This window comes from Nannospalax galili, unplaced genomic scaffold, assembly GCF_000622305.1.
Source record: "Nannospalax galili isolate Female #2095 unplaced genomic scaffold, S.galili_v1.0 scaffold443, whole genome shotgun sequence".
Lineage (NCBI taxonomy): Eukaryota > Metazoa > Chordata > Mammalia > Rodentia > Spalacidae > Nannospalax > Nannospalax galili.
The window spans coordinates 3,645,574-3,659,075 of record NW_008352479.1 but is presented as its reverse complement, the minus strand read 5'-3'; the positions used below and the strand labels follow the sequence as shown (position 1 = coordinate 3,659,075).

General features: G+C 42.3%; 1 protein-coding gene across 3 annotated transcripts in view; it reads left to right on the top strand.

Moving 5' to 3' along the window:
* The window catches only part of Ano10 (anoctamin 10), a 160,127-nt gene that overhangs the window by 14,873 nt on the left and 131,752 nt on the right, over positions 1-13,502 (top strand). For all 3 annotated transcript variants that reach the window (XM_008849484.3, XM_029554265.1, XM_029554266.1), the window contains one exon: positions 10,482-10,638. In XM_008849484.3, coding sequence (XP_008847706.1) covers positions 10,500-10,638 — 139 coding nt within the window. In that variant the 5' untranslated portion in view covers positions 10,482-10,499. The remainder of the gene's footprint in view (positions 1-10,481; positions 10,639-13,502) is intronic.

Sequence of the window (13,502 nt, the reverse complement as noted above, 5' to 3'; positions counted from 1 at the left end):
GTTGCCCATTCAATTTTAGGCCTTACAGGGCTTATACTGAGTTCAATATTGTATAACTGTAATACTTTAACTGTGAACCTAGAAACTTACAGCCACTTGTGAAGGAGATGTACTCTTGCTCAGGATGTTATTGAATAGGTTAATGCTGTTGTAATGAAATGCTTCTTCTAATGAACAACAACAAAAAAGAAACAAGGAGAACCAAATTATAAAATCGTAGATAAAAGGGTAGATATTATAACAAATATCAATGTCATTCAGAAAATCAGAAGGACATACCTTAAAAACTTACATTATATCAGAAGTTCTAAAACAAATAGATAATTTCTATTTACTGCCAAATTGCATAAATAATCTTAACAGATCTAGAACAAGGAATGAGATTGAAACAGTAATAAAAATTTTTCTAACTAAAAAATATCCAGGTCCAGACAGACTCACTGCAGAATTCTACCATACCTTTAAAAAATAATTAGCATCAATACTTCTCAAATAATCCCATAAAATAGGTGAAGAAGGAATGCTTTCCAAGTCTTTTATGAAGCCAATATCACTTTGATATCAAACCAGATAAAGACACATGAGAATAAGACAATTACAGATCAATCTTCTGAATAAACATGGATGCAAAAATTCTCAATAAAATAACCACAAACCAAATGCAAGAGTATGTCAAAACGACCATTTATCATGATCAAGTTGGCTTCACGCCAGAGATTCAGGGACGCTACAATATAGGAAAATCAATAAATGCTCTACATCCTATAAATGGATTTAAGAAATCATACAGTCATCTCAATAGACACAGGAAAAGCATTTGACAAAATTCAACATTCCTTTATGATAAAAGCCCTGGAGAAGCTAGAGATTGAGAGAACATATCTCAGCTTAATAAAGGCAAACCTATAGCCAGAGCATGTTAAATTGAGAAAAAAATCAAAGATTTTAATGATGATAAACAAGGTAAGGGTGTCAACCCTCTCCACTCCTGTCCATTATAATGCTTGAAATCTTAGCTCTTAGCTGGATCAGTAAAAGCCAGGGGAAGGAAATTTAAAAGATACAAGTAAGAAAAGAAGGACCTGGAGAGATGGCTCAACTGTTAAGAGCACTCGCTGATCTTGCAGAGGACCCAGGTTCAGTTCCCACCATCCAACATAGCAGCTAACAACCATTGGTAACTCCAGTTTCACTGGATCTGATGCCCTCTTCTGACCTCTGAAGGTGCTGCATGACATGCATGTACCTACATGCAGGCAAAACTCTTACACACTATAAAATATTTTTTACAAATAAGAAAGGAAGAAGTCAAAGTTTACCTAATATAGATAATATGATTCTTTATGTAAGAGACCCTAAAGAATCCACTAGAAAACACTGTATCTGAGGTAATATTTCTGTGACTATTGAGTAAGTCCTTTGGAATATACATACAGACCACTTGCTTCCACCAATCAAAAGGTTTAAGAATGTGGTCTGATAGCTTCTGGGGTCTATAGCTGAGAGCTCCTCATTTTTCTGTTATCCACTTACCCGAGGTTTCTACCAATATATTTGAAAAGTGTCTTGATTTATGATTTTGTTTTGTTACTATAAAACCTAAATTAAACTGTTAGCACTTTGCAACATGGAATTGGGGATAACCTGAACCTGAGTTGCAGGGCCATTGTTATTCATATTTGAATCCAGAATAAAATATCTCTTATCCCCTTTAAAAAAAAAGAGTATAGATATTTAATATTTCCCACATTGTTATTGCTCTCTGGAAAGGTGATAGTGTTACAGTATGGTCAGCTGTGCTTGCAAACGTCCCATTTTCCACATGTGAACATGGCCTGTGCTCTTCCCATCTTTTAGCTTTGGCAGATTCGAAAAGGAGAAGAGTGTTGATACTTTGCATTTGTTGTGTTAGTGACTTCAAACATTTAAAAAAATATGGAAGGGCGTTTCTTCTTTTGGAAGTCGTGTTTTCATGTTTGGTATTTTTGCCATTCATTTTTAAGAACTTTGTAGCTGGGGTATAGTTAAGACTTGCCTTCCTAAGCTCTGCCTTGGATAATGAATGACATGTAGTCTCAAGTGAGAATAAATAGTGAACAAATGTTTATTGAGTTTCTAGGTAGTGCTCATATGCAGGCTTTGAATAGAAACCTACTCTGGTTTTCCCAGCAAAATTGTTTTACGAGCTGGTAATCCTGAATCAGGAAGATGATTACAGCTGACTATGTAGGGGTGTTCAAAAGCTCTGACCTTTGATGAACATCCACACACTCTGTGAACACTTTGCCACCATTTCCAGCTTTGCTGTTTCTCCACTTAAGAGTTCTTACTCTTCCCAATTGGAAACCTTGTAGTTGTGTGTATCTCTGAAATAAACAGAAGGTTGCCGGTCCCTGCCTTCCTTCCTGGACTCCTCAGGCCCATTTCCAGGACTTGCCTCCTCCTGGGTTCTTCCTGGGATCATGCTAGGATGACTTGATGTTAGGATGCCTGCTGCTAGACTGGGTGCCCCTCAAAGTACACTGTACATCATTTGTACTGCTGCATTTATGTTTTTTTACCTTTAGGCTCTATTGTAGCAGCAATTACATGATAAATGTTTACTGTGATTATTATTCTGTTTTCAAGGCCATGAAGCTAAGCTTTTGAATTCGATTAGTAGACTAATATTTTCCCACTGCCTATTTTTTTTTGAGACTTGAGGCTAGACTTAAACTCACTGTGTAACCTAGGCTGGCCTCACACTCTTGATTCTTTTGCTTCAGCCTCACCAATGCTCTGCCCTTTGCATGGCCTTTTGTGATGTTGATCTTCCTTAAGCCCCTCATAAAGCATGGTCTCTGATTTTACAGGTGCTGTTCTCATTTAGAGTCCCCTTTCCCTTTAAGTTGCCTAAGACTGTGCTATCTGTTCTAACTAAATCATTAGATGTTTGGAAGCACTAGCTCTTGCCTTGATTTCCTTCATAGAACTTAGCTTATTGGTCTAAGGCTATAGACTCTGAATGCACCTGATTTTGTCTTATCTTGGAAGCTAAGCATGTTGGGCCTGGTCAACATGGATGGAAGAACCTAGCGTGTGGACCACTGGTTTGCATGTATCTTCACACAGTATTGCAAAGTGTTGCATGTCTAGTGCTCTGCTTTCATTTCTGTCACTCTGATAAAATATCCTGACCCAGAGCAACTTAGAGGAGGAAGGGTTTATTTGGTTCACAATTCCAGTCACAGTCCATCATTGAAAGATGTCAGAGGCAGGAGCTTGAGAGAGCTGCTCCCATCACATCCACAGCCAGGAGCAGAGAGACGTGAACACCACAGGCTGCCTGCTGGCTGCTTATGCTCAGCCAGTTCTCTTCATTCACACAGTTCAGAATCCAGCCCATAAAATGGTACTGCCCACGATAAGCTGGATCTTCCTACATTAATTAACAATCAAGTCAAATCCCCACATATGTGCCCATAGGCCAGTCTATCTAGAAAATTCCTTACTTGCTCTCCTCTCTGGTGATTCTAAGTTTTGGTAAGTTGACATTTAAAGTTAACCATAACATATAGGTTGCAAAGACATCAATATAAAGGTTAGAATTTTGAGGTAAGGAAAAGTAAGCTTTAGAGGAAAAGAATGTATAATTTAAATACAGTGTTGATTTATAAAACCCATGTGTTCAGGACAGGGGTTGGGGAGGTTGATCAGTCCAAGCCAGACAATTTGGGTCTGTTCAATAGCTTTGCTGCAAGAGTGAAGAAGGTTCCACCATGAGAAGGAAACCATTGCCCATTGGAGCCTTGCTGCTGTGTGACTGTGGCTGTCCAATGTGAATTATCTGCTCTCAAACTTTGGAGCCATTAAATCTGATAGAGGTACTTAGAATTAATAAGTCCAAAGTGCAAAACTTGCTGTGGTAGAGAAGCACTGGGTTAGAAACTTGAGAAACTACTTGAGAGGGAAGACTTTGGGCCTTAGAAACTCATTCCATTTGTGGGTGTCTGTGTTGGTTCCAATATTTTTAAAGTTGATGACAGAACTAAAGAAAGGATGCCCAGGCAAGGTAGGGAAATGGAGAGGAAGCTGTATCTCTACTTTTCTCAATGCTGTGGCCAAATGCCTGACAAGAAACAACGGGGGTGGATTGTTTTGGCTTGCAGTTTAAGAAAGGATAAAGTCCATCATGGCCAGAAGCCATGGCGGCAGGAGCCCGAGGCAGCTGGTCATATTGCATCTGCCATAAGGAGGCGGAGATTGATGGACACTGGCACTCAGCTTGCTTTCTCCTTTTTGTTCTATCCAGGACCCCAGCTGATGGGATGGTACTACCCACATTTAGGGTGGGTCTTCTCTCTGTTAAACTTCTCTGGAAATACCCCCACAGAGAGACTTAGATATGTGTCTCCCAGGTGATTCTAAATTCAGTCTAGGTGACAGTGAGAATGGAGCATCACAGATTCTGGTGCTGGAGAGTGTTTGCCTGGTGAGACTGAAGCTTCCAACAGTGGAAACTCCTGATGTAGCACAGCTCAGAGGGTGCTAGTGGCTCAGATTGTAAAGACATCAGTGTGGAGATCAGAATTTGAGTCTTAGAGGGAGATAGTGCATAGAAGGAGGTCTGGACATTGCCTTGGCAATACTTTAATGTTAGGAGATGACATAAAGGGAAAGCTGTTGGAATTCACAGAGGCAGGAGAAATCCAGGTGGAAGCCAGGGAAAGTGTGTTCACCTTGATTTTAAACTGGGCTCTTCATCTTCAACTGGTTGTTACTGTTTTGTTTAAACAGCAAGCATAGGCTGTTAGAAGAATGTTGCAGTGGTGGGGATGTGGCTGTGTCCCTTAGACACCTGTGTTGTGAGAGGTTTGGTCTCAGGGCAACACTGTTGAGAAGCATAGAATTTTTACGAGGTGGGTTTGTGGAGGTCCCAAGGGCTTTAGGGATGTACCCTGAAAGGGGACTGTGGGGTCCAGACCCTTCCTGCCTTCACTTTGCGTCTTGACTCATTGAGGTGATCTGTTTTATTTTGAGACAAGGCCTCACTCTGTAGCCCAGGCTGGAGTCATGGCAGTCCTCCTACTTCAGTCTCCTAAGTGTTGGGATTACATATGTGAGCCACCAAGCCTGGCCCGGTGAGTGGTTTGGCTCCAGTACACATTCTTGCTGTGGTACACCATCCTTGCCATAAGATCAGAGCAGTGGAACTACCTGATGGTAGACTAGAGCCTCCACCAAAATAAGCTTTTATTTTTATGTTAATTGCCTCAGGTACCTTACTGATGCAAGCCTTCTAAAATATATCATGGATCACAGAGCTCACTTCTACCCTGTGGCTAATTGTTTTGAAATCACCTTCATTATATTCATTCTTGCTGAGGGGAGCTGAAACCTTGATCGGAGTTGATTAAAATTTCTCTGAAGAGAGCTTAATTCTGGAGTATAAAAATTCTGTTTGCACTATTTATAATTTTAGCCAGTCACAGGAATATCCCGGTTTTTGTATGCCTACTCTATGGCAGATGCTGTGCTATGCAACTATGATCTGATCACACACTGACCCAGTGATGCACGAGTGTATACTATTCCCACTTCACAAATGAGGATGAGTGAGTTGTCAGAGGCCATGTAACTGAGAGGTTGTAAGTGGAATTGGGATTTAAGCTCTTCATCACCACGTTCTAACTATGTAGACTGTTAGGTTTGAGTGTGAGTGTCCCCCACAGCTCCTGTGTATAGTCACCTGCTCTCCTTCTGGGACTGCTGCTTGGGGGACTCTGGAACCTTATGGACATAGGGCCAGCTAGACTTCTAGCCCAAATTTTATGCTTCCTGGTCCTTAAAGTTATAAGCAAGCCACCTCATGCTCCTGCTGACACTGAGCTGCTTGCCACTATGCCTTCATAGTCATGACTGTATCTCCTCAGACTGAGCCAGAAGAAACCCTTCTTCTGTAAATACTTCCATTCAGATGTTTGATGACGGCAGTGAAAAGAGTGATTAATACAGACAGCATGTACTAAAAGGCACAGTTTTACCTAAGCCCCAATTCTAGAAACAAGATAAAGAATTGTAAAGTGAATGCTTTATCCATTAGAGCTCCAGTGTGGACCAGATTCAAGCTCAACAGCTTTCCTATTCGGTTGCAGCTTGAGGATAGGGTTCTGGGTTGGTGGGCAGGCAGCTCCTCTCTGCAATTTAGGAAACCAGACTGGATTTTTCTGTCTTATATCCCAGATGCTCCTGGAAAGGGAAGAAACCATGGCAGAGGCCTGACCACTCCCCCGAGGGCTCTGACCTCGAGTTGGAATTCTGGACTTTTTCTCACAGGGCTAGGATTTAGTGTGTCTTCCTGACACCAGCAGACTGGGACATGTCATCTAGATGTGTGCTAAGGCAAAGAAGGGGTACACGGGTTTCAGGAGAATGCTGAAGTTTTTTTTATGGGAATCAAGGAAAAAGGATTGGGTGAAGAATTAGAGGCAGAAACCCTCTGCAAGGCCTGCAAGCCCCCTGACAGTCTCCTCACTGATCGAAAGAATGTAGGTCCTTTTTATTTTTCAGTCAATAGGACACAATTTCATAAGCTTTCATCTTTATAAACTGATAAGATCTGCTTCCTAATTGCTTATCGAAACAATTAAGGCTTAGCAATATTTAGTACTCATAGTGTGTGTTAGTTAGCTCCATGCAACTGTTATGAATTGCCGGAGATGATTAATCTACACAGAGACAAGGTTTGTCTTGGTTTATAGTCTTGTAGGTTCCAACCCAAGATGGCAAAGGGGTAGATGTCTTCACATTCCCAAGAAGACGACACATTATTGTGGGAATAGCCATGGGGCAAAACTACTCACCTCAGGAGCAGAAAACAAAGGAAAGGGCCTGGGTCCCATAGTGATTAAGACCTCCCATCAGGCCCCACCTCCTGATGGCACCTGTGGGAACCAAGCCTTCAACACCCAGACCTTTGGGAATAGTCAGCCTCCAAGTTACAGCAGTGACCCTATAAGCTCAGGGGGCCTCTGGTTTGTCTGGCTGTTGTTTGGAGCCCCATGACGCACTACAGCTTAATCACAGACACTTGGCTGTGAATGGCTAGGCTCTCCAGGCTGTTAGGAAGGCCCAGTGTCAGTGCTTTTCACTGTTGTCTTCTGTTGATTGTGATTTTGCCCTGAGGTTTGTTTTGTGATTGTTGAGTAGTTTTGTTTTTGTTGTTGTTGTTAGATTTTGTTATTAATGTTTAGTTGGGGCTATTTTTTTTAATCTTTGAAATGTTTAATTTTGCTTTATATAAAAAATTCTGTAAATTGGTCTCATATTGTCATTTTATCTTGAATTCTGGTTTAGCTCATCTTCAGTAAGAGTTGAATGGTCAGGGACTGGGGAGATGGCTCAGTAGGTAAAATGCTTACCACACAAGTATGAGGATCTGATTTCAGATCTCCAGAACCCACATAAAAGCTGAATGCACTAGCACACATGTCTGTTACCCCTGCACTCCAATGGAAAGATGGGAGTAAAAGACATGAGAGTTCCCAGAAGTTCGCAGGCCACGTAGTCTGGTGTGCGTAGTGCTGTGACTTTGTCTCAAAGGTGGAAGGAAAAGACTGCCCCTGAGATTGTCATTCTGACCTCCACATATACACTGTGGCACACACATACCCATAGGCACACACATGAACATGTACATACATATCACACACACATAGCACACAAAAGTTTGAATGGTAAGCAATGAAAAGTTAGGATTACACTAGCAATGAAAAGTTAGGATTTCTCTAGTTTTAAGCTGTGTATCATGAGGCAATAATATTCCTGCTCACTGTGAGCTTAGCAAAATAACTTCTTTGATTTTTCCTCTTCTTTCTTTCTTTTCCTTCTCTCTTTATCTTTCTCTCTCTCTTCCTTCTCCTTCCTGTTCCCCTTCCCTTTCCTTTCTTGATAGGGTCTCATGTATCTCAGGCTGCCCTTGAATTTACTATGCAGTTGAGGATAACCTTGAACTCCTAATCCGCCACCCCACCCCCCCATGCTGGGATTATAGGAGTGTGCCACCACACCCAGTTTGTAATGTGCTAAGGATCAAAGGGCTTTGTGCATGCTAGACAAGCACTGTATCAGCATTAGCTGAGCCGTATCCCCAGCCCTCTTTTGGATTTTTAACAGGGTAAACTGTAGTGCCAGGTAGAGTGGCATATGCCTATAACTCCAGCACTCAGGAGGGCAGAAGCAGGAGGATTACCTTCAGTTTGAGACTAGCCTGGTCTTCATAGCAAGTTCCAGGCTAGTCAGGCTACCTAGTAAGACTGTGACTCAAAAACATTTTTTTTAAAAAAGGGCTAGAGAGATGGCCCAATGAATGCTTGCTGAGTCACTATGAAAACGAGATGAAATCCCTGCATGAGGTAACATGCTATGAGTTCTGAAAATGCCTGTGACTCCAGCTCCGAGGGATCTAATACTCTCTTCTGCCTTAGAGCACACGCCTGCACACACATACATATATACTCATACAGACACATACAAATAAATAAATAAACCCTTAAAAAATAAAAAAAGGAAAACCAAATAATAAAATGTGGATCTGTTAGGACTGAGTAGAATCAGGTGTGCAGACAACGTAACTTAGTTCCTCCTGCCATAGCAGTCAGTAAAGGAGAATTCCTTTGCACACTCCATGTTCCCCGAAGCACTCTATGTTCAGACCCGATCCCCACAGTTATTTCCTTCTGCTTCAAGAGCAGCTTCTGTCCCCGTTTTCTTTAGTGGGCACACGTTGGGCTGAATGCTTTCAACTTTTGTTTAGTTTGGAGGAATGTTTTTCTCTTGTTCTTTGTTGGGGGCCACAGGCTTGAACTGGTGGTAACATTCTCTGGGAACACAGATGTTGATTCATCTGATGGCCCTGCCCTGGCTGCCCTTGTGTCAGTGTGAGAACTTTGAAGGTTTGTCTCCTGGTTTTCTGTTCTGTTGTGACTGAGGTATAACCGACTTGTGTTTTGTGTTTATCACTGGGACATTCACAGTTGGAGTCTCTCAGATTCTACTTTCCTCCTCATGGTCCCTGTTTACCTCACAGCTGTCCTCTAATTCATTGATTTTTCTCTTTAAGTTTTCTCTGATTTTCTATGATTTTGATTCTTATATGATTAAATTCTAGAATTTCCATCAAAAAGCAGCTTCCAGTTCTTTGCCAGATTTCTTACTTTTGCCTTCAGTTCCTTGCACAGATAAGATTATTTTGAAGTCTGCCCAGTCAAGGCCATGATCAAACTTTGTTGTGTTTGTTTCTTTTCCTTCTCAGACAACTGACTTAAGATTCAGGTGATGGGAACCGATTTAGTGCCCATCTGCTGACCTGTGGTTTGCCATTGTCTTTGGGATGAAGTCTTGTAAGACCCTTGTTCTCTGACCCATGTCCCTGTCAACTCTATACTGGTCACAGTTTTTGTGTGCTGGCCTCTCCTGGCTGACAAACAGCAGCTCTGGTTACCTTTCTTGAGTCCTTACTACCCGACCCCCCAAAGCTGTTCCTGGGAAACACCAAGCTTCTCAAGCTTCTCTGATTCCTCTGGCTGTGGGTTCCATGATTCTCATGCCTTGTTGGCTTTCTGAAATTCAAGGACAGAATTAAAAAGAAAATTTAATGTGCGTGCATTTGTGTTGTCTGGTCTTCAGCAGAATGTCTTGTCTGAGCCCCTAGTCTGCTGTCCTGGAAGTGGAAGTCTTGGGTGTGTTCTTATAGTGTTTCTTAGCACATGTAGTTTAGGGGAGGTTTCTACAGTGGTTCTGCCTACCTGGGATCGGGGAAGGCTCTGTATAATCACCATTGACCACTCGTGACCCACTAACATTCTCAAACTTAATATTTTTGTTGCAGTGCCAGGTTCTGTAGATTCTGCTCTAGATATCTGCTCATTATTCAGGCCAGGGTTAGCTCTTTCTAGAATGTTCTAATGGCTTCCTAGTGGTCTCTCACACTCTAGGCTGACCTCTGTAATCTGTAAAACTCCACTTCCAGTGCATCAGCTCCCTGCCCATGACCGCTTGACAACCTTATTGTATATGAGATGGAGCCCATTCCTTTGTAGTCAGGGGCCCTAGTAAAATGCCAGCTCATTCCCACCCTGCCTTCCCCTACCTAGCCATTTGTACTCCTCTGAGCTCATTGTTTAGTTTCTCTCACTGATTTGCAAGGAATACTATTTCTCCTACTTAGGATACTGTTGGTTGTCTATCTGGCAGCCTCTAATGGAGCTTTACACTTGCTGTGTGGCCTTACATCCTTTGTACATCTTGCTCCTCTGTGAGCACTTTTTACAGTTCTCCCTTCCATCTCTCTACAGAAAAGGGCCATATTCTTTCCCACACATCCATTGGTTGAGCCTGTTACATAACCCATGAGATGCCAGAATTAGGTATGATTGAGAAGAAACACAATCAGCATATTGCTTTCCCAGAATAACCAAATTGCCTTTTGTTTTAATTTTCAGTAAGTTTGTTTGTCAAAGATGAAAGTGACCTTATCAGCTTTGGATACTTGTGAGAGTTCTTTCAATCCTTTGGTGGTTATTGAACTTGCCCAAGATGTCAAAGAAGAAACCAAAGAATGGCTCAAAAACAGAATTATTGCTAAAAAGAAAGATGGAGGTGAGTAAAATAGCTACTCAAAGGTGGTCATGGTTAGTCACTGACAAGTGTTTTATAGTCACTAACATACCATCTTCTTGCTACCTGCCTGGGGCTTGAAAGGAGGTCTTCAGTCAGCACTAGACTGAACATTCCCCCTGGACTGAGCTCTGTGAGTAGTTTCCTTATGCCATGCCTAACACAGCACCCAGTGGGAGCTTGGTGCATGGTAGGAGCTTAATAAATACTTGTTGCTTGAATGGACACAATTTGCTGACTGTTGTGTGTCAGTTATGGTGCTGAGGGAGAGATCCATATGATCTCTGCCTACAAGGATGTTAGCACCCAGGTGGGGAGACTGAACACTAGTTCCCAGAAAGTCAAGTGATAAAATGAGTTAGTTGGCGAACAGTCAAAGCAACCCATGATGGCTACACATGAACCATGAATGTGGCTACTGTTAAGGAAAGAAAAGTAAAGGGTGGATGACACTTTTTTTTGTGGAGTGGTAAGTGATGACCTCAGATACCATGCTTAGCCCTCTCTTAAAAAAAAAAAACAAAAACAGGATCTGGGCTGGTGAGAAGGCTGAGGGACTTTAGATGAGAGAAAGTTCCTAGAGTGCCCACAACCACACCTCAGTGGCACCATCACGGGACCCGTTAGACTCTTTAAGAGTGACTGTTCTTAAAAATAGATTTTTGAGGGGCCGGAGAGATGGCCCAGCAGTTAAGGGCACTGACTGCTCTTGCGGAGGACTTGGCTCAGTTCCTGGCACCCACATGGTGGCTCACAACTGTCCATAGTTCCACTTTTGGGCGATTCAATGCCCTCTCTGGCCTCTGTGGGCATTTCATGCATGTGATGCACTTACATACATGAAGGCAAAACACTCATGTACATAAAAACAAAAAATAAGTAAAAGAATAGACTTTTGGATGAAAGAATTAAAACACTTTTTAAAATTGTTATGAGACAGCGTCTCCCTGTAGCCCCAGCTGGCTTGGAACTCACCATGTAGACCAGGCTGACCTTGAACTAACAGAGATCCACCTGCCTCTGCCTCCTGAGTGTTGGGATTAAAGACGTCTGCCACCACACCTGGTTATAATGAACCCAGAGGTATGTGGCAGTGGTTGACTGAACCAATAAGTGTATTTGCTTGCTGAAATTCGACATTTCAAATTAAACATATTCTCTTCTTCACATTTCTGCCTAACTCCAGTGAGTCCCCAGCTCCCTTTCTGAGGGTCACAGATCTTCAGGATCACTTGGCATGGGGAGGGGACAGTGTACTGCTCCACTAGGGTGGTCTAGCAGGGAGGTTGTGCATTTACTCCTGCTGTTCATTGTGTTGTCCCTAGACTCCTAGCAAAACCATGATGGAAGCAGGAGTCCACACTGACAAAGAAAGAAAATACCACAATGGATTTTGAATACTCAGATACAGGTGGATGAGCAGGAGAGGGCTTGTTGGACTTGAGCTGGCAGAGCAGGAAACTGAGAACCACCACAGAGACCTCAAAGGTGGGAGAAAAGTGGGGAACGACAAATAGAGAGCTGACCAGCTACTAAAGAAACAGCTGGATCTCTGCCACCCTCCTGTAGTGTGCTGCCTAGCAGAAGGTTTCAGGTTTACTCTCTGGGAAGGGCTGGATACTGGTATGGTGCAGGGCCTCTGTGCATGGCTACAGGAGAGATCCTACACCAGGAAGAAGGTACCATTCTCTGTTCCTGCCCATCAGTCTCATATATAGTTTGGCTTCTAAAATACTAGAGCCAGGCTCAAACAATCTAGAGCATATTGAATAACCTTTCTCAGGGGGAATCTGACCCATTTATGAAAAAAAACAAAAACAAAAATAAAAAAAAAAAGAAACCAGGACATTGTCCAGGTAATGACCTGCCCAGGCCACCATCTGTTAAAGGCCACATTGCATGAGTCCACCCAAGCCCTCAGGACTTCTGTTTAGTCCCTCAGTGAGGACCTCCTTTCTTTTAAAAATATTTTCTTTATTATTTTTACTATTTTATGTGTATGAATGTATTGCCTGTATGCATGTAAGTGCATTCATGTCATGCAGTACCCAGGGAGGTCAGAAAAGTATGTTGTATTCCCTGGGACTGGAGTTACGGATGGTTGTTAGTTACCATGTGGGTACTGGGAATCGAACTCAGGTCCTTTGCAAGAATGCTCTTAACCACTGAACCATCTCTCCAGCCCAGTGATCCTTTCTTAAACAAGAGCTAACGAAAGACAGATCACCAAGGATCTGAGAAAAATCCTTGATGTGAAAGAGAAAGTGAAAAGGAAAGAAGAGCAGCAGCTGCAAGAAGAGAGAGTAAAGACCTCAGTCCTTGGAGTGCAAAAAGATGGACACCTCAAGGAAGGCTTCCTTCTTAGAGCAACAGTGTTTAGGGAAAGCAGCTCTCACAGAGTGAAAATATACAATCAAAAATTTAAAAGTAATAAAATTGGTTAAGGAGATAATATGAACAAAGCCTATAAGAAAGAAGAATGAAAAGATAAATCAGAATTTTGTCCTCAGATGTGAGGACAAAAAATTTTAGGAAAGATTTGCCCAGGAGGTATACACCAAATGAAAGGCAGGAAGCAAGGAGAAGATACCAGTAAGAAAATCTCAGGATAATACTTGCTTTCAGGGAGAGGGTGCACCTTGCGGCCTGTGTTGTTGATGAAGGTTCCAGAAACCTGGGGTAGAGAAAATACGACAGACAAAAGGAAATAGTCCCAAATAGAAAGGACCACAGTTAGCAGAAGCAGCCAGCATTAGGAAGCAGTGACCATCATCTTCATTTCTGAAAGGAAGGATCTTTAATTTGGAATTCTGTGCCCACTTAGCTGCCAACAGGGGCCAGGGCTG